The following is a 20,506-nucleotide window of genomic DNA, read 5'->3' on the forward strand; positions in this document are numbered from 1 at the left end:
TCTTGGCATAAATTTGACCTTGTAATATATAATCATTTTATTATGTTGTAGTAGTCCTGAGTCAATCATTAGGTAAATTAGACTGTACTTTTCATTTTCTGTTTTGTCCATACATTAAGACCATGTTTGTTTTATAGAAAGAATTTAGTAGTATTCTTTCTTTTCTTACTTTTGAAGATAATTTATGTAATCTTGGAATTGTTTTCTTTAAATATTTGGTAGAACTCACTTATAAATCCTTTGGTTCAAGGATTTTTACTTTTAAGAGCTTCACTACTGTTTATTACATTTTTTTTCTGAGATCAGAATGTCTTTCTTTTTCTGTTAATCTAGACATTTTATTTTTTATTAGTTTTTATTGACATGTTCTGTTTCTTACAATACCATGGTTATCTCAAGTATCTCTTCCCAGAGAGCCACCCTATATGACACATAGTATTTTTTTTTTGGTCGGGCAGTTGGGGTTAAGTGACTTGCCCAGGGTCACACAGCTAGTAGGTGTTGTGTCTGGGGCTGGATTTGGTCCTCCTGAATCCAGGGCCGGTGCTCTATCCACTGTACCACCTAGGTGCCCCATGCCACCTAGCTGCCCCAACACATAGTATTCTTTAAAAGAAAAAAAAATTATCACAACTGATTGATATTTCAAAGCCTGAAAATATATGTAATTTATAACACTTGGGGACATCCCACCTCCACAAAGAGGTAGGGTGGGATGTCTTATCATATCTCTTCATTTGAGCCTTATTTTAGCTTTTTTTTTTTTTTAATAGTGAGGCAGTTGGGGTTAAGTGACTTGCCCAGGGTCACACAGCTAGTAAGTGTTAAGTGTCTGAGGCCACATTTGAACTCAGGTACTCCTGAATCCAGGGCCGGTGCTCTATCTACTGCACCACCTAGCTGCACCCTTGTTTTAGTTTTATAATTTTGTTATATTTACTTTTGAATTTTGGGGATGTCATTTTTATTTATGTTTTAGTTATTGTCTGTATGGTTTTCTTGGCTCTTCTTACTTTGTTCTACATTAATTCATATAGATCTTTCCATGCTTCTCAGTATCTATCATGCACAGGAATTAATCTAGGCATTTTATGCTTTTATAAACATTCATTTAACTTATCAGTTTTTTGGCATAGAATTGGGCAAAATAGCTTCCAGCCATCCTTTTTATTTACCCTTTCTTTGTTGAAAATTTTTTCTTTTTAACTTTTTGATATTGGCCTTTTGATTTTTTTCTCTGAGATTATCTAAGAGTTCATTGATTTTTGTCAGGGTTTTTTAAAAAACTAGTTAAGAATTTTTCCTTGGTTTCAATTCTGTTTTCAATTCAATTTCAGGCTTTCCAAACCTTGAAAAGAAAGAAATTTTAGAATTATTTATGAATATGCACATAAATAAGATGATGAAATTAAAGGATTATGAACATTAAGGGCCTTTAAACATGGCTCCTTCTTTCCTTTCTATTCTACACTTTATTCCTCTCCTTGCACTCTCCATTGTAACTACACTGGCCTACCTGTTCTTTCTGAAACACTATATTATACCTCCCTTCACTGTCACAATGACCCAAGTTGATTTATTTTTTGAAAACTACTTACTTTCTAATATAAAAATAATAGCTTAAGAATTCAAAATCATGCATTAAAATTCTTTTCTAGGTTACACAAGGAAATACATATTTTTGATCTAGACATAATAATGTTTACAGTGATTGGAGGAAAAGCATATAAACTTTTTTTACATATATTCTGAAAGTCTTGCAAGTTCAGGCTCATTCCACTTCAATGATAGTATATTTTGGCAATTTTTTCTAAATAACTTTCGGTCTCAGGGGAATCTGTCTAGGGGGAGGGAGGGACTATTTCTAAAACATCAAATAATTGTTCATCAAAATGAGAATTAGCTCAATTGTATTACTAATAGCTTCTGACAAGAAATCAAATACTTTACAGTTCTCCTCTGAGATAAGACAGAGTAATAAAAATACTTTCCTTATTATTGTGTCTCAGTTTGAAGAAAAGGAAATACACTCAAGACATAAGTGTGTGTCCATTACATACGTGCAAAGTAGAGTTCGTACAGGGTTTTGGAGAACTATACCCTTCATTCTCTATCCCTGAGATAGAATTAGGAAACATAAGAAAAATATGAATATAGTGTTTCAAAGTATCCAAATTCATTAAAACGTCAACTCCTAATTTCATAATTCTTTTTAATCATAAAAGTATTTCATTATTTCCAGTTACATGTAATGATAGTTTTCAACATTTGTTTTTATAAGATTTCTAGTTCCAAATTTTTCTCCTTTCCTCCCCTCTCCCCAAGAAAAAAGCAATCTGAAATAGGTTATGTATGTACAATCACATTAAACATATTTCTCCATTAGTCATGTTGTGAAAAAAGAATCAGAACAAGAGGGAAAAACCTCTAAAAAGAAAAAAAAATACAAACAGTATAGTTCAGTCTGCATCCTGATTATACAGTTCTTTTTTTTCTGGATGTGGAGAGCATTTTCCATCTTTGGAATTATCTTGAATCATTTTATTGCTGAGAAGAGTCAAGTCTATTACAGTTGATCATCACACAATGTTGTTGATACTGTGTACAATGTTCTCCTGGTCCTATTCCATTTCACTTAGCATTAATTCGTGTAAGTCTTTCTAGGTTTTTCTGAAATCAGCCTGCTTATCATTTCTTATAGCACAATAATATTCTGTTACATTCATATACCACAACTTGTTTAGCCATTCCCCAAATGATGGACAGCCCCATAATTTCCAATTCTATGCCACCACAAAAAGAACTGCTATAAATATTTTTGTATATATGGGTCCTTTTCCCTTTTTTATGATCTCCTTGGGATATAGACTTAATAGTGGTATTGCTGGGTCAAAGAGTATGCACAGTTTTATAGCTCTTTGGGCATATTTCTAAATTGCTCTCCAGAATGGTTGGATCAGTTCACAGCTCCACCAACAATGGATTAGTGTTCCAATTTTTCCACAACTTCTCCAACATTTATTACTTTCCTTTTTTATCATATTAGCCAATCTCGTAGGTATATGGTTCTACCTCAGAGTTGTTTTAATTTCATAATTCTTATGAAGAGTGCAGAGAGAATCCATGAAATTTAATCAGAGAGGTCCCAATTAGTGCTAATAATGACTTCCTTGAAGTAGTTTCATCATTCAAACTTTTACAGCATATTTCTCCTGAGTTGTAACCAATTGCCATATTTTACATGTAATTATAGCTTCAAAGAATACAAATTTAAATAATGTTACTATTTCATAAAATCTATTTGTTTGCACTTATTGAGACGTCACATAATAGTGATGTCAAAACTTAATTTTATTCTCATAATTTGTGTTAAACTCATCAAATTAAAACCAACAATAGTACCACTCCTGATTGTTTTTTGAAGTCATAAATACAATCTCTTTTTTAATATAAGAAATAAGGAACAAGATAGTGTCTTCTTTCTGCCTTTTCTATTTTTCTTTTTCTTGTTTAATTTTTTTTAATTTTTCCTCTCCAAGTTCATCAGACAAGAAATTTTTTTTAAAAAGGAAGTTCTGCCTGAATCAGACTCATTGAGATTAGTTTTGTTACAGAATTTTCATTCTAAGTCAACTCTAGTTTTATTAAGTACTATTTTCTTATTTTTCACTAGGTTTCATTACATATGAACTGAAATTAAAAATACATGAAATATGAACACTTTTGTTCATAATTACTTATCGTCACATATAAAAAAGAAAATAAATAAAACCATGGCTAGCTTTTCTGGGGACTGTGATAGGTCTTACAGCTTTTTCTACTCCTTAATAGGGGGAAGAGAGAGATCATTTTATGTTCTTTTTTGGTTTGAGCCTTCCAGTTTGGCTCTAGTAGGCTTTCAACCCAAATTGGGGGTTACATGAAGTATTAATTTCTTGGAAACAAATAAACTTGATGTTAAATAGGCTTGCAAAATTTTTTTTCCACTTGGATTCTTTTGCTGCCTCCTTTGCCTCGCTGCTTGAGAAAAAGAGTATGAAGGTGAAGGGGGAAGGGAAAAGGGAAAAGAGAAGGCAATATAAAAGACCCTCACAGGTCAGCTTGAGCTTTTATCAGTTAAAAAGAGCCACTCTATAGTGTGTCTACTTTATAGTCTCCCCTTTATTTTGAGTTTCCTTTTTTTTTTTTTGTACATTTCTATAGGACTAAAACCTGTAAGGTATATACTCTTCATTTTGAATGCCTGCTTCTTGCAAGATCTGGAGAGTGGCTCCCCAGTAGCAAATTTAAGGTGTAGTTGTCCCCATCGCTCTGGTAGCACTGATTCCCTTTCTTTGGCTTGTCTGACTTTTGTTTCAAGGATTTATAAAAATCTCCACTAAGTGTAGGAGGTCTATTTACATTTATTTTGTTAATATTTCATTTATAGATATAGATACTCCTATTTGTGGAAACTTACCCTTGCTCAGTAGTACTATTTTAATTTGTTTGCATTGCTTTTTGTGATGTTTTAATGGAGTCACTGTCTACTTGTCCTCAGTCTCTTTGAAGTGGAGATGTTTCTCCTTTGCTAAAGCTCTAAAGCTTTTTCAAAATCTTTCACCACACACATAAGAATCACATAAACACAAATGAGTAGGTGACACCTTTTCAATAAAGAAGGGAGTAAAATAATAGCAACGAAAGGACAGTGAGTAACGTAGGAAGGGGTAGAAGACAGTATTTAATGCTACTGGCTTCAAGGGCAGAATCTATTTCTCTACCTGGCCTCTGCCCTCACCCAAAGGGAGGGAAGATCATCTATCAATTTGGTAAGGATGAGAACTTTGAGCTAATCACTTTTTTTTTTTGGGGGGGGGAGGTTGGTTTGTTTTGCTGAGGCAATTGGGGTTAAGTGACTTGCCCAGGGTCACACAGCTAGTAAGTGTAAAGCATCTGAGGCTGGATTTGAACTCAGGTTGTCCTGAATCCAGGGCCGGTGCTCTATCCACTACGCCACCTACTACCTGCCCCATAGCTAATCACTTTTTTTTTTTTCTTGGCAGGGCAATGGGGGTTAAGTGACTTGCCCAGGGTCACACAGCTAGTAAGTGTCAAGTGTCTGAGGCCGGATTTGAACTCAGGTACTCCTGAATCCAGGGCCGGTTCTTTATCCACTGCACCACCTAGCTGCCTCCGCTAATCACTTTTTAATAGGCAAGTGGAGAGAAATGCACAGTTCTCTCTGCCCATTCTCTTGGCAATGTACGAGCATTACTTCTTGTGTAGTAGAGAAAAAGTGGCCTTCTATACACTCCTTCCAAAACTCATTCTCTCCTCACTGAGTTGTGGTACTCACTCTGATGCACAGAGATCATGTGTCCCATGGAATTCATCTACATTTCTTCTCAAATAGCTAATAACAGGAAAAATGGTTGGTCCTTTAAGCCTCCACAAACACAATCCCAGAAATTGAGTTCAGGTACCTCATCAACTTTTGGATTCTTAGATAGCATCTACTTGAGTTTTCATCTATGTAGTGGTATTACTCAGGTACCACTCATTATAGCTGCCTCATTATTTAAGTATACCTGCTACCACTAATCATGCTAGGCACAAAATTCCAAACTTGTCATTCATTCTCTTTTCCTGAGCCTCTACTACTTCAGTAGTTTGTTTTTATTTGCCAACTATGTTTATCTCATGTATTTATTTGAGATGTCTGATTTCCTTCTTAATATGAATGAATGAAATTATTTATTAAATGTTTACTAGATGCCAACAAGTATGGTACTATGTGCTGAGGATAGAGATGCAAAATCAAAGACAATCCTTGCCCTTCAGGACCTTACATTTTGGTGTAGGAAACAATACACATAGGACAGTTGTACCCTGGTATAGACCTATTTTGATTTGGAAATTTATAGGCATAAAGAGTGAGATCACAGGGGAGTAGATTGATATACTCCATTGAGGGACTCTTGCAGAACTGATTTCATCATTGTTTCAGGTTAAAGAATTAGCCATGCAGGGGAGGATGGAGGAGAGGTAAATACTTCAGTGGAGTGTGGCCTCAGGACAGGATTTCCTCTGGGGCATGGGTTCAGGTATGGGTGTCAAGGTTGTTGTTGGTGAGGATGGTAAGGCCAGAAAGGGAGTGAATTGAAAATGGTTATTTTTTTTAATCACTTTTTAGTTTTTTGCTATTATTCTAAGTTCTTTAGGGAATCTTTACATCTATCTTACTCTCTTTTTCATTGAGAAGTTTTGTTTTACTTTTTTTTAAATGCTTGCCTATATATTGTATTTATGAGTTCTGCTTTCAGTGTATTTGTTTGGGAACTAAGCATATAACAAGCTTTTCTCTCTTGACCTTTTCTTTTTTTTCCTTCCATGTAGTTTGTCTGAAACTTCCTCACTTTATGACTCTTTCACCTTCTACTGTATGTTTTCTTCTACGTAAGACCCCACAGTTGAGTAGCCTCAGTTTCTTCAAATTGGAAATGTGGAGATCTTCCTAGATCCTTATCCTTTCTTTTTTTCTTTTTCCTTTTCTCCTCCTCCTCCTGCTTCTTGTTCTTGTTCTTCTTTTCTTGTTCTTTCTTCTTGTTCTCCTCCTCCTCCTCCTCCTCCTCTTCCTTCTTCCTTCTTCCTTCTTCTTCTTTCTTCTTATTCTTCGGCAATGAGCACTGAGTGACTTGCCCAGGGTCACAAAGCTAGTAAGTGTCAAGTGTCTGAAACCAGATTTTGAAGATCTTTACCTCTTTTAATCCCTACCCAGAGAGGACTGACCACAGTCAGTTTTCTCTACCTCTTTCCCCAAGGCCCAGAAGACACTTCTCTACCCAGCTTTCAGACACTCATTTCCTGTTCTCTGTTCTGCCTCTTCTACCCTGACATGCACTCACTTTCTTTCACATGACTAAATAATTCATCTTTTTCTGTCTCTTCTGGAGTGAGAAAGGCAAGGGTCAGATTGAGACACTCTATTGAGGCAAATGGATAAAAGCCATCACAGCTTGAAATAAAAGTTGGCAAATTATTTGAGCTGGTTATGCCCAGCAAAGCTTCGTGTAATTTTAGTGGGTTGTGTGACAGATTTTAGCTCTCTACTTTTATTTAAGAAGGCTTTCTATCTTGAGGTAGTATTTCCATTTTTCTTCTGTTTTGAAAACTTAAATTATTCTGTTGAGCACATATCTTCTTATTTTGGAGTTATTAGAGTATATTGAAAATAATGACTTTGGTGCTTGCTTCGGAAGCACATATACTAAAAATTGGAATGATACAGAGAAGATTATCATGGCCTCTGTGTAAGGATGACACACAAATCGCTAAAGCAAAAATAATGACTGTGTCATCTTGCAAATTTTCCCAAATCTCCAGTATTTAGAAATTTAGATGGAAAGATTTAGATTTCTCCATCATTATTAAATTTTTTGTTTTTAAATACCAGATTTTTCAGGACAAGGTAACAAAACTTGTTTAAAAGATAAAATGATAAACCAAAAATGCATTCAGAGGGTATCTTGACAGAGACATTCCTTTAGAAAGAAATGTATGTATTCATAAAATATATGCATTGGCACTAAAATTGCTGCTTTTATGAAAAGTGAAACATGTAAATTACTTGTCAAAAAAGGTCTTGGTAGGGAAAATTATCTGTTTCATTTAGTTAGTCAAGATTTCATAGATATAATTTGATCCTTTGATTTGCCTAGAAGCATCATCCATAAGAAATTAGAATGTATTTCCAAATATCTTAGGAGAAATCTGAGGTTTTACAATATAAAGGACTTTTTAAGAATTTATTTTATGTTCTGAGCTTATGCTTCTAAATTAAGAGTATGTGCGGGGCAGCTAGGTGGCGCAGTGGATAGAGCACCGGCCCTGGAGTCAGGAGTACCTGAGTTCAAATTCGGCCTCAGACACTTAACACTTACTAGCTGTGTGACCCTGGGCAAGTCACTTAACCCCAATTGCCTCACTAAAAAAAAAAAAAAAGAGTATGTGCAAAACCCAGATCTGTAGCCTATTATTTGAGTTCATTTCTAAAATTATTGCTATTTATATTTATTTATAAATATATATTTATTAATATATATTATATAGTCATTTATAGTAATGCTTTCTCTAGGAATTAGATCACTTCTGGCTCAGTTTGGTTGGATATACATCCATTCATTAAAACAGTTTAATTTTTTTTTCTATTGAATGTCCATGTCCCTTTCAGTGTTTTCTGATAAGTATAAATTGTTTATTTTTATAGCTCTTGTTGAAGAAATCTATTTTGCACAGAGGGAACATGATGAAGCCATCACTTCTAGACTCCAGTTAGCCAATGAGGAGAGAGATGAAGCCATTGCACGAGCCAGAGAACTGGAAAAGTCTCTGAAAGAGTATGTATGCATCTGTAAATAATATAGGTTATCAAAAGCATCTTGTCTAGGCACTATATGGTGGTCATGCATTGTTAAATGAAATGTCATGCCTATCTAATTCTCCAATATCATTGATTCCTTGCCTGATAGATGATTGTTATTGAGTCATTTTTTCATCATGTCCAACGCTTCATGATCCTGTTTGAAGTTTTCTTGGCAAAGATACTGGATTGGTTTGCCATTTCCTTCTCTAGCTCATTTTACAGATGAAGAACCGAGATAAAGAGGGCTAAGTGATTTACCCAGGGTCACACAGCTAGTAAGTGTCTAAGACTGGATTTGAACTTAGGAGGATGAGTCTTCCTGACTTCAGGCCCAGTACTCTATCCACTGTACCACCTAGCTGCCTTTATAGATTATTAGACAAAAGCAGTTTACTGCCTATGGGACATTTGCATTTCTGTCTTCTTCCTCGATTTAGCATTAAATTCTTCACCTGTTTTCTTCTTGGACTCCTTTTTTTTCCATTAACTTTAATAATGTTTATTTCTAAACTCTCAACTCAACTTTTGTTTAGCTCTATACTCCTATTTTCCTTGTCCCTGCTTAGCAGTTTGATTATTCCTGTTCACTTAGTTCTTTTCTCTTAGATCTTAATGTATCTTACTCAAACATTTATTTTATTGCATTAACTATTTCCAGATTACATGTAGAAATTTGTTTAATTTTTCTTAATTCATGAAACAAAGCAAACACTTATACAACATAGCACAACAAAAAATATGATACTGCAATTGTTTGGTCATGACTTCTTCCCTTATCCATAAATCTGACATGTATATTTTTCCATGCTACCCTAATAACTAAATAATTTATCTATTTTCACCTTATTCTGGTATATGGTGTGCATTTCCAGTCTATGCCTAGTTTTTGCCAAATTGCTTCCTACTTTTCCCAGAAACTTTTATCAAATGTTGAGCCCCAAATGTTTGGATTTTTGGTTTTTATTCTGGCTGCTTTTTGAAGTATTTTTCTCTTTGACCTATGATCTCTGGAATTTGGCTACAATATTTTTGGGAGTTTTCATTTCTGGATCTCTTGCTGGTAGTGATTGGTGGAAAATTATGGCAAAATTTAGTCAATATTGTACATCATTTCATGATGGCATACTTGTACAGGTTCTGAATAATGGACAATGCTCTCATGCTTTCCCAGTCACCAGTGGAGTGAAGCAAGGCTTTGTGCCTGCTCCCATGCTTTTCAGCATGATGTTTTCAGCCATGTTGTTAGATGCGTTCGATGAGGATGAACACAGTATCAAGGTCAGCTATCACACTGATGGTAAATTATTTAACTTGAAAAGGCTATAGGCCAATACTAAAATGGAGGGATAATTGGTTCATGATTTTTCTGTTCATAGATGGTTGTGCACTCAATGCAGCCTCTGAGACTGAGATGCAACAGAGTATGGATAGATTCTCTGCTGTTTCTGCTAATTTTGGCCTAACAGTTGACACCAATAAAACACAGATTCGCCAGCAACTAGCAGCACACCATCCATACATGGAGCTATGGGTTACAGCAAATGGAGAAATTTTGAATTCTGTGGATAAGTTCACTTACCTTGGCAGTATACTTCCCAGGGATGTACACATAGATGATGAGATTGATGCATACATTGCCAGAGCTAGCTCAATGTTTGGGAGGCTCTGAAAGAAAATGTGGGAGAGAAGAGGTATTAGACTGCTTACCAAACTGAAGATGTACAGAGCCATTGCGCTGACCTCGCTGTTATGTGCCTATAGGATACCAGTTACATGTTAGGAAACTGAATTGCTTTCCTTTGAATTGTCTTTATGAAGATTCTGGAGGTCACCTAGCAAGGTAAGGTATGCTAACATGGAGGTCCTTTGTCAAACTAAACTGGCAAGCATTCAAACTCTGTTGCAGAGAGTACAATGCCAATAGGTCGGCCACATTGTTTAAATGCCAAATGTTTGCCTAAAGACTATATTACAGAGAACTCACAAGGCAATTGCTTACATGGAGGTCAGAAGAAATGATACAAGGACACCTTCAAGGTTTTTCTGAAGAACTTTGGAATTGGTTGCATGATGTCTGAGATGCTGGCAAAGGACTACCTAGCATGGTGTGCCCATATCGAAGGTTTTGTGCCCTTTCAGTGAGGCAGAACTGCAGAATTTCTCAAAAGAAATGTGAAATGCACACATTTAGAGATATCTCCACTCCAAATTTTCATGTGGACTATTTGTTCCTAACCTGTATTAGAGCCTTCAGAGCTTATATTAGTCTGATCAGCCACAGTCAGACATGCTGTACCTTGACTACAACATAGTGATGTCATTTTGGTCCTCTTCAAGAAGGAAGAACAACCAAAATTCATTTTTCAATTTTTTTTTCAGTCTTGCTTTTTTTTCCCCTACCACTACTGAAACTGATCTTTCCAAGGTTTCTCTTGACATTCTCATTGCCACATCTAGTAGCCTTTATCCATCTATAGTCTTCATCTTCCTCTTTCTTTCTGTAGCATTTGATACTGTTTATTTTGCCGTTTCTTGATTTTTTTTCCTTCCTTGGCTTCTGTGATACTGCTCTGTACTTTCTTCTACTTCTCTAATTGAGCTTTTCTTCCTTTTTTGCAGCCCCCTAAATATGAACACCTTTGTAGCTTATTCTTTTCTCTATTACATTCTCTCTGTTAGCAGTCATTTTCCCATAGTTTTAATTATTACTTTAACTATCAATGAAAATGATTTGCCTTTCTTCTAGTTAACTACATTATTCTTGATTTTTCCCTTTCTCTTACCTTCCAGATCTAATCAACTGATAAATCTTATTGATTCTACCTCAAAAAATATCTCTTGGCTCCATCCAGTGCTTTTCACTTCTATTGCCTATATCATTGTCTCCCCTCACTTTGATTTTTTGTATTATTTTTTTATTCTATAATATTGCTGTTGAAGTAATCATTCTACAGCACAAGTCTGACCATGTCACTTCAGGAGTACATGACTGCCAAATAAATAACATAGGGGGCAGCTAGGTGGCAGAGTGGATAAAGCACTGGCCCTGGATTCAGAAGGACCCAATTTCAAATCTAGCCTCAGACATGTGACACTTACTAGCTGTGTGACCTTGGGCAAGTCACTTAACCCTCATTGCCCCCATCATCAAATATAAAATAAATAAATAAATAAATAAATAACAGAAATTCCTTAGTGTGTTTCTACACTCTATTCAATTTGACTTACATCTTCTTTCCCAGTTTTATTTCAAATAATTTTTTCCACATACTCTATACTTTAGCCAATCTAGGTGGGCTATTCACCATATAATTCTGATTGGTGGGTCAGCTAATGCAAACACTCACGGCATCCTATATTGTGCCAGCCCCATACTTAAGACCAGATTTGAAATCCTAGGTCTCCATTCACTTCCCTTTCCTGGCCACCTCTCTTTCATGTGTTGTCTTCTTCTATGAGCATCTAAACACGTTGAGGGAAAGGACTGCCTTGATATTGTATTTTATTCTTAGTACTTAGCCTAGTGCTTATCTCTACCTTTTGGCAATCTTCCTCTCTTTCACGAGCCTTCTAAATTGTCAATTACTTCAGGAAGCTCTCTGATCGTCCTTGTGAGAAATCATTCTTCCTTTCCTGAACCTTTCAGGGCACTGATTAGTTTATGCAGTTAATCATTTTTTGTATTTTAAAATACCCTCTATTTTAGTTAGTTGTGCACAATCCATGCACCTGATTAAATTATAAGTTACTTGTGACCAGAGACTGTGCCTTTTGGGAGTAGAGTGGGGAATGGAGAGAACTGTTCTCATTGTTTGGATTGAATTATATATTTATTCAAATGAATATTACCATTACAATTTCTCATTTTAAGAAGGAATGTATTTCATTGATGGGGATGTTGTTTTGGAATTGCATTTAGAGTCAGTTTATAAGGAGGCCAGTCTTATTACTTTATAGTGATAGTTAATTTTGTTTTGTTTTATTTTATTGTATTGTATTTCAAAAATATTTTTTCAAGCACATGTAAAAGCAGTTTTTAACATTTTAAAAATTTTGAATTGTAAATTCACTATTTTTAGTAGTATACACTTCTAACCTTCTAATTCTTTGTGGCTCTTGTCCATTTCTTCTGTGAATCATCCATCAAAGATCCCTCCAAGTTACTTGTGGCCTTCCTTTATATCTTTTTGCTCTTATGTTGTTACAAAAGCAACCATGGGGTTATCCACTTGAATTGGGGCTACCTACTGTATCAGTTTCAATGAGTGTTAGTTCTTTGAGTTCTATAAATTTTAAAATGAGGAGACTTGGTCAGTTTCTCCCACCAATTTCACTGATTACATTTGGTGACAAAGGCCTTTCTAGAGTAGTGATTAAATAGTAAATCAACATCCTAGGAAATAGAAAAGGAGAACAACCTACGGACATTACTTTCTGTCCAAACAAAATTTATTAAATGATACTCAGTAGCTGACCAGGACTTCAGGAAGTTTGGAGACAGGAAAGATACTATGGACCTCCAAATCTGAGTTCAGCTTTGGGTGTTAGTGAGGAAGCTGCAAAAATCAGCTGCAAAAATTCTGGTTTTGCCTTTTTGTATAGGAAAAGTCACATGTCTGATGTGTGTAACCCTGTCTCTGTGTTGGGGCTTAAGGATGGTAATTGTTTGGGAAACAAGTCATTATCTATCAGATATACAGTTGAAGATTTTTTTGAGCATTGTAATCCACTGGGGGGATGAAGTAGGAGAAGGGGAAATGGGGAAGTCTGCTCTATCCCAAGGCCAACTTTGGACCTGTTGTCATAGATATATGAGGTGGGGTTTTTTGTGTGTTTTTCCCCCCAGTCTTGGCTAGACTCCTAAGAGACACTCTTATGCATGAGGTCATAAGCTCATAAAAAAAATCAAAGATGCCAAAGTTTGTTCATATCCTGAATTTCTCATTTAAATTCTAACTTTCCTCTGCCACTTGCTAGAATCTAAGTATGCAGTGAACAGGTTACCATTCACTCAGAGCTTTGTGTTCAGTACTTCATTTACTGACATTTCTTTGATATATGAAGTGGACCTACAGGCATTTGCCTAGGAATAAAGTAGACCCAACAACACAATTCTATCCTTTGCTCTCATGTCATGACCAGCTGTAAAGAACCAAAAAGAAAAAGGCACAGAACTATCAGCATTTCTCTAACAAAATATTTTTTATTATCAGTGATAACAAAAGCATAACATCTTAACATCTTAGTCCCCAGTGAGCTATATAGAGATGTGGAAATGGCACTAAGGAAGACAAAGATGGATAAATGTATGGACCTAATCAAGTCTATGTAAAAAAAAATCAACCTGGAGACAACACAATTTTGAGATTTCAAGAGATTCATTCTTTAGATACCTGAAAAGAATGATAACAATTGACTAGAAAAAAATCACAGATGGTATTATAACAAAAAAAAAAGAGGACATAAGTAATTACTGTACCATATGCTTACTTTCTCATATCTTTAAAAAATCTTAATGAGAATAAGCTATATGCCTATCAAGGGAATGTTTGATGAAAATATGACAAGGAGCTTTTCAAACAATTTTCTAAACTAGATCACATCTTCATGTCTAAAAGGTACAGAGATACAGGACACCACTATGTTTACTGTTTGTTGGTGTGGTGTGTGTTTTTAGAAATCATTTGGCTCAGTAGAGCAAAATGTAGTCTTAAAGGCTCTCTTCCACCAAGGAAGCTCACATGCATATGTTAAGATAATAAAATTCATAGTCACAACTTGTATGTGCACACTGTAAGTGCCGTAGGAGTTCAGATTACCAGGGAAAAAGAATACCAGTTTCAAAAAGCTTCATAGATTTTCTTCTCTTTTAGTTTTCTACAGTCCTTGGCTTTGTATCTGGAGGTGTACATTTTAATAGGAAATTTTGATTTTTAAAATAATTCAGCTTATTATGAAGAAGGAATAATTTTTTTACCCAAGTTGTATCATTCCCTTCCTCATCTTTTACCTCAGTGTCAAAGAGGACTTATTTGCTATGTCATCTATAGTCTAGCTTCCCTCCTTCTGTAAGGTTTTCTGGTTTTCCTATCACTACATTATATGCCTATCCTTTCTTTACCATTTTCTACATTTGTTTTTCTATCTTGATCTTAAAAAATATGTATATGAATTTAAAATAACTTATAATGCCTATACTTCCAGGCTACTTGTTGTGTTTTTAAAGATGTTATTCTTTTTAGTTTTAGTTTTAAAAAGTGGCAAAGATGATACTCAGAGAATGAAAACAAGTACAAGTAATGAAAACAAGTTTTTCTGGTCAAGGGTCACTAGATCATTTCATTATTTGAGGTCAGAGCTCTGCTGTACACACACTACACAAGGTGAATGACTTTGGGTTCAGAAAAAAGCTGGTATTGACTGATTTAGTGATAAATCGAGAAATGTGACATTTCATGCATGGGTCTCTTGACTTAGAGTATAAGGTTGTCAGGCAGAATTTGCACTGTATTGGAAATCAATTGAAACTTGAGCCCACAGACATTTGCTTCAGCAAAATTCTTACTAATTGTCATGAATATGTAGCATTTAAAATAATGCAGGAGTAATTCAAAATTAACAAGGTTACATGTGGCAAATCTTATATTAATATTTAATCATTTACTGATTTATCACCATCTTGCACAGAGCAGCTACTATTTAAAGAAATCCTTGCAAAGCAGAGATTATAATCTGCTATCAATATTTCTCAAAAATATCAATAAATATGTTGAATTAAAAAGTAAATTTGAATACTGTAAATTTTTTCATTTTATTTTTTTAAAGTCTGACAAACATTTATTTTGATTTATTACTCTTACTACATCATCATTATAAGAGATATATGTCATAGAACTAAATTCATCCCTCTTTAAATTCACTTTTGCTATAACTTGTTCTTTTTCATTATATATTAAGTATGCTAACTCAAAAAATACATCACAGTACACAGAATTTTGTGCCTATCATGGAATATTAAAAACTGAGACTTTATCAGTCTTCAAAAATGCTTAATAATTTGATTGAGATTTTAATTTTATCTACAAAGCAAATAACCTTCTATCCTGGAATAAATTAGAGGCAGTGGAGTGTAGTGGAAAAAGCACAGGACTTAGGAATTTGGTTTTGAATATTTGAAGTGTCTGACACTTCAAATATTTGTTAATTGAACATTATGTGCTAGGCACTGTGCCAAGTGAAATGGATATAAAGACAAAAACAAATATTTGCTCCTCAAGGAGCTTACATTCTTTTGGGGTGATTCAATATGTGCATGAATAAGTAAATGCAAGGTATTTTGAGGACTGAGAGAATACTGACTTATGAGTGAATAAGGGAAGGATTCCATTAGGAGGGAGTACATTCTAGGGATGCCTTGCAAAGACAGGAAGACAAGAGATGACATATTGAATTCATGGAGTATCCAGTCTACTGGTATTCAATCTGGCTGGCATGTTGAGTCTGTGAATTCTGGAAGGGAGGGACTTAATAGGGAATTTATATTTTATCCTAGAGGCAGTAAGGAAAACCTCCCAATTTTTAAGCAGGTTAGTGATAATGACTGACAAAACTTTCATTTTAGGAAAATTATTTAGGCAACTGTGTGGAGGATGGTTACTACAGAAGGAAAATGTTATGTAGCAATGCTAGTCTAGAGCAGGATTTCTTTTTGCTTGTGTTGGGTTTGTGTGTGTATGTGTGTGTGTGTGTGTGTGTGTGTGTGTTTTTGCAAGACAATGAGGGTTAAGTGACTTGCCCAGAGTCTGGATTTGAACACAGGTCCTCCTGAATCCAGGGCCAGTGCTTTATCCACTGTAACACCTACCTGCCCCCTAGAGCAGGATTTCTTAACCTAGCTTCATAAACTTGGTGTTTTGTGGTTTTTTATTTGATAATTATATTTCTGTAAAATTGATCCCTTTATAATCCTATGTTTTTTATTTTATTCATTTAAAAGCATTATCCTGAAAAAGGATTCTTAGGCTGTACTAGACTGTTGAATGGGTCCATGATACAAAGAAGAGTAAGAAGCTCTGCTACTACATTTACTCTGATACAGCAAGGTCAGCTACATTTCCCTGTCAGAGTTATAGGGCTACTCCAGAAGAATTGGGTATGTCTTTCTCAAATGCCATCAGTTTAAACCCCATATCTGGTTAGTTCTATCCTCCTATAAATGAAGAATGACTAAGTGCTCTGGTTTCATTTAACCAAATAACATCATCTAGCTTTTACAAAATATTTACTGAGAAGATAAAGAAAAAGACAAAAAGAAAAGAAAAGCAAAAAATTTCCCCCAATACCTGAGAACACACTCTCTCATATGCCACCTTATCCTTGAAAAGAGTGGCCTCAAACTTAATACAGTTTCTACATAATTTGCCCTCGCAGGTTGAGTTCCAAAAATGGCATAACCATTGGATGAGGCCTCCTCTCCAGGGCTTCATTGCTGGACTTACTGGACACAAAACCCAGGATAGACTCTACCAGACCTCCTGGTAGCTAGTTCTCCTGCCTTTCAGGGATCATAGGATCATAACCATCTCCATTCTTCTTCATCTAAAAGGTGGAAAGCATAGACATACTGGAGATAGAAACAAGAGCAGGGTCATGCATACTTGGCTTCCTATTACCTCAGCATAGGAGAAGACTGTCTCTCACAGTAGTTTGTCCTTCTCCAAAAGTAGTCAGTTCTGAAAGAGCCATAATCAAGCCATCTACCCTAGCTAACCGTAGACTCATCCTGTAGTTAGCAGACTAGAATCAACTACAGGGGCAGCTAGGCGGCACAGTGGATAGAACATCAGTCCTGGATTCAGGAGGACCTGAGTTCAAATGTGACCTCAGACACTTGACATGTACTAACCCCCATTGCCTCTCTCACACACACACACACAAGAATCAACTACAGAATATCTGCACATTCTCTGAAGTAATGGAACAGAACATTTCTTTTATACATCTTCATGGTTTTACAGAAGCAGGCCCCTCAACCTCTTCACCTTGGGATATTGTATCACCCCCCCACCCCAGCATGATAGAGAACAGAGGATTTAGTTAAGAAGCTATTACATTATTCTAGAGAAGAAGTGATGATAGCATAAATCAAAGCTTCTTAAATTGGGTTACAACCCAATATGGGGTCACATAACTGAATGTGGGGTGTTAAGGGCTAAAATTCTAGCTAAACTGTCTAAAATATCTAATGAGTGGTCGCCAATAAATTATAAGCTTTAGCAAGAGTTAGACTTTTAAGCATTTATTAAGGAGAATAAGAATTTGGTAAAGAGAGAGAAAAAGGCCTAAATTCCTAGCTATTAAAGGGAGAGCACATTTCTAGCTCCGCTCTCCACCAGAGTCCAAAGGAAAGAGCCCCAGAGTCAGCGCCAGTCTCTTCCTTCCTCCTCCCACTAGTCCGCGTCACTTCCTCCCGCCAAAGAAAAGACTCCTGGTCTTGCCCTCAAAGACCTTCGCTTCATGGGCAGAACTCTTCTACAGTAAGTATCCGGCAGGTGGCGTCATTCTAATCGTTACAGTCCCCCCTGTTGTTCCTCAAGAAACAAAATGTTTCCTTGACGGAACAGTAAAAACAATATAATAACTATTGCTAACTAATAATATGTGAACAACAATATAGAAAAGGAAGAGAGGAAAGTTTTGTCCAGAGGGGCGATTTTTTTTTTTTTTGTCCTCATGAACCGACGCTTTGACATTAGTCTTGCAAAGAGAGGGCCTCTGCAGAGAATACATGTTACAGATGGTGTATATTATAACAGAAAGAGAAAAAAAACAACAAAAACAACAAATTAAAACTGTTCATTTAAAGTCTCTGAAAGTCTTTTCTCAGATGTCCTCTAGGTGTAGTCGTGGAATGGAAGTCTTTTCAGGGGTTGATGTGTGGATGCTGGTAATCAGCCAGGAAAATTTCCTACAAAATTGAGCTTAACACAACTTTAAAATAGCTTTGTCAATAATCAAATCAAACAATGAAAGTTCTCAAAAACATGTCTAAGGGAATTCAGAATCTTAGTTGTTACACATGAAACATATAATAAAACAAAAATTGAACCATTCTTTAAAATTATAATATTACTATAGTCCCCCCTTATGGAGGGTAATTGAGAAGACAATTGCTACGATATTAATTATTAAAAATAATTTTTTATCTTTGTTTCATCACTTTTTGCATCATCTGCCTAATTATCCTCATGCCATTATGAGAAATTAAAAAATCTAATATAATTGGTAACAGGTGTCAAGGCCAAATTCAACACTGTATTTATCATGACACCTGAGATAATTATGGGGGTTACCATAAAAGAACAGAGAAATGATGGGATATGAGCATTCCCACACTTGAGCAATATGTACTGCCCATACAGTATGCCAGGCTTAAAATAGGTGGATGGAATATATGTCCATGCCACCGAACATATTGGAAGAAACTGAGTCAGACTTAATCAGATCCATGGGATTGAGATGTCCATGGCATCAGGCATATAGGAGGGAGCATAGAAGCCAGGTGTAGGAGTGAGATGGGTGGGATGAATACTTCCAGCCATCTGTACAATATTGTGGGGAAAAATAAAATAAAATATTAAACCAAGAGAATCCAACCTCAACATTAGTCAAAAGCCGTTCCCTCGGCCATACCTTGACTTCATGCGAGTCTCCCCTCATGTGACAGTTCAGTGTCTGCTCTTGCATGTATTCCTCTTGTGATTGGATGGCATCTTGGCCAACTGGCATCTGATAACTCAGAATAAAGGCAATTAATGTCTTAAATGATAAGTTCCCATAATCCAAGTCTCATATGGATTTAAAAATTGAGGATAATAAATGATTGCAAAAAATGTGAATACATCTTGACTCAGAATATAATATATAATTATGCAACAATTTCAAATAATACCCCCTTTTTAACTTAGTATACAATTACTTTTGTGAAAAATCAGAACATATTCAAATACAAGTTAAAGCACAACAGAATCTCAAAGAAAACTTTTTTTTTTGAAAAAAGAAAACTTTTACAAATGTTCCCCTCTTTTTTTTTTTTGGAATATGCTTATCAAAAATAATACTTCTAGAATCAATTTACACTTGCCATGGCAACCAATTTGCCAGGGAAATGCTTTAAAGAGTTTGATCAAATAATCAGTTGAGGAAAAAAAATAACAAAAACAAACAACTCAGAATGTGGGAGCACAATACTCCTAGAATTAACATTGTATTATGAAATCAAAACCATCTTGCAATTTTTCAAAATTAGATAGATAAACGAATAGAAGAAAATACACATGGAACAATAAAATACAGTGAAATTCAAACTAAGGAAATCTAAATGAATATGAACTTAATATCAATAAGAGTATTATAAAATATAAACTTGATCACATGACTATAAAAAGCTTTTACAAATATTCTCCTTGTTTTAGAAACTAAGTATAAGACACAATCTCAAAAGCATGAAAATCTCTATGAATAAATTCAGAACACTTTTGATTCCGGTATCTAAAATCCCCAATACTCATATCAATACCTTGCTGCTTACTTCTACATTTCTGTAAAATATATACCCTTCCATGGCAAAAGAAGCAGAGTCTTGAACTATGTTGATTGTCATTCTTATTCAGCTTAAGTTTTTCTTCTTTAACCCCTCTATATTGTCTGTCGGGCTTTTCACCATACAAATGCTTTATAAGATTACTAATTAAAGACAAAAGCAGGTTAGCAAAATTATGAACAAAACGAGCATATCTGGAATTTAAAGGGTTTTCTAAAGTTGTCTCAGAAGCACAGCCAGGCTGGGGAAGGGCTGAGCCTGAAGCTGCAAATGTAGTTAGAGAAAGTTGCTCATGAGCATTAGATCTCTGGACTTCCCAGGCAGGGGAAGCTATGGGCTTAGCCATGGGAGGAGTAGAGGGTGGGGTCTGGAGAGGAGGGGAGGGACCAGAGCAATTTGAATCAGACTTGATTTTGAACTCAGGCCTGGATTCCTCTTCCCCCACTTTGCCTCCAGGTGCTAGGGGATTAAAAGCTTCTAGAGGGTGGGTCATTGCCTCC

The 20,506-nt window shown here is 35.5% G+C and overlaps 1 protein-coding gene and 1 non-coding gene across 2 annotated transcripts in view; both read left to right on the forward strand.

Moving 5' to 3' along the window:
- Positions 1-20,506, forward strand: part of MIPOL1 (mirror-image polydactyly 1) — a 440,092-nt gene that overhangs the window by 80,873 nt on the left and 338,713 nt on the right. The window contains exon 7 of the mRNA XM_043986491.1: positions 8,249-8,378. Within this exon, the coding sequence (XP_043842426.1) occupies positions 8,249-8,378 (130 nt within the window). The remainder of the gene's footprint in view (positions 1-8,248; positions 8,379-20,506) is intronic.
- On the forward strand, positions 7,226-7,333 carry LOC122744960. Its single transcript, XR_006355285.1, has one exon. It is a non-coding gene; the product is annotated as a U6 spliceosomal RNA (small nuclear RNA).

Source organism: Dromiciops gliroides, chromosome 2, assembly GCF_019393635.1.
Source record: "Dromiciops gliroides isolate mDroGli1 chromosome 2, mDroGli1.pri, whole genome shotgun sequence".
NCBI lineage: Eukaryota > Metazoa > Chordata > Mammalia > Microbiotheria > Microbiotheriidae > Dromiciops > Dromiciops gliroides.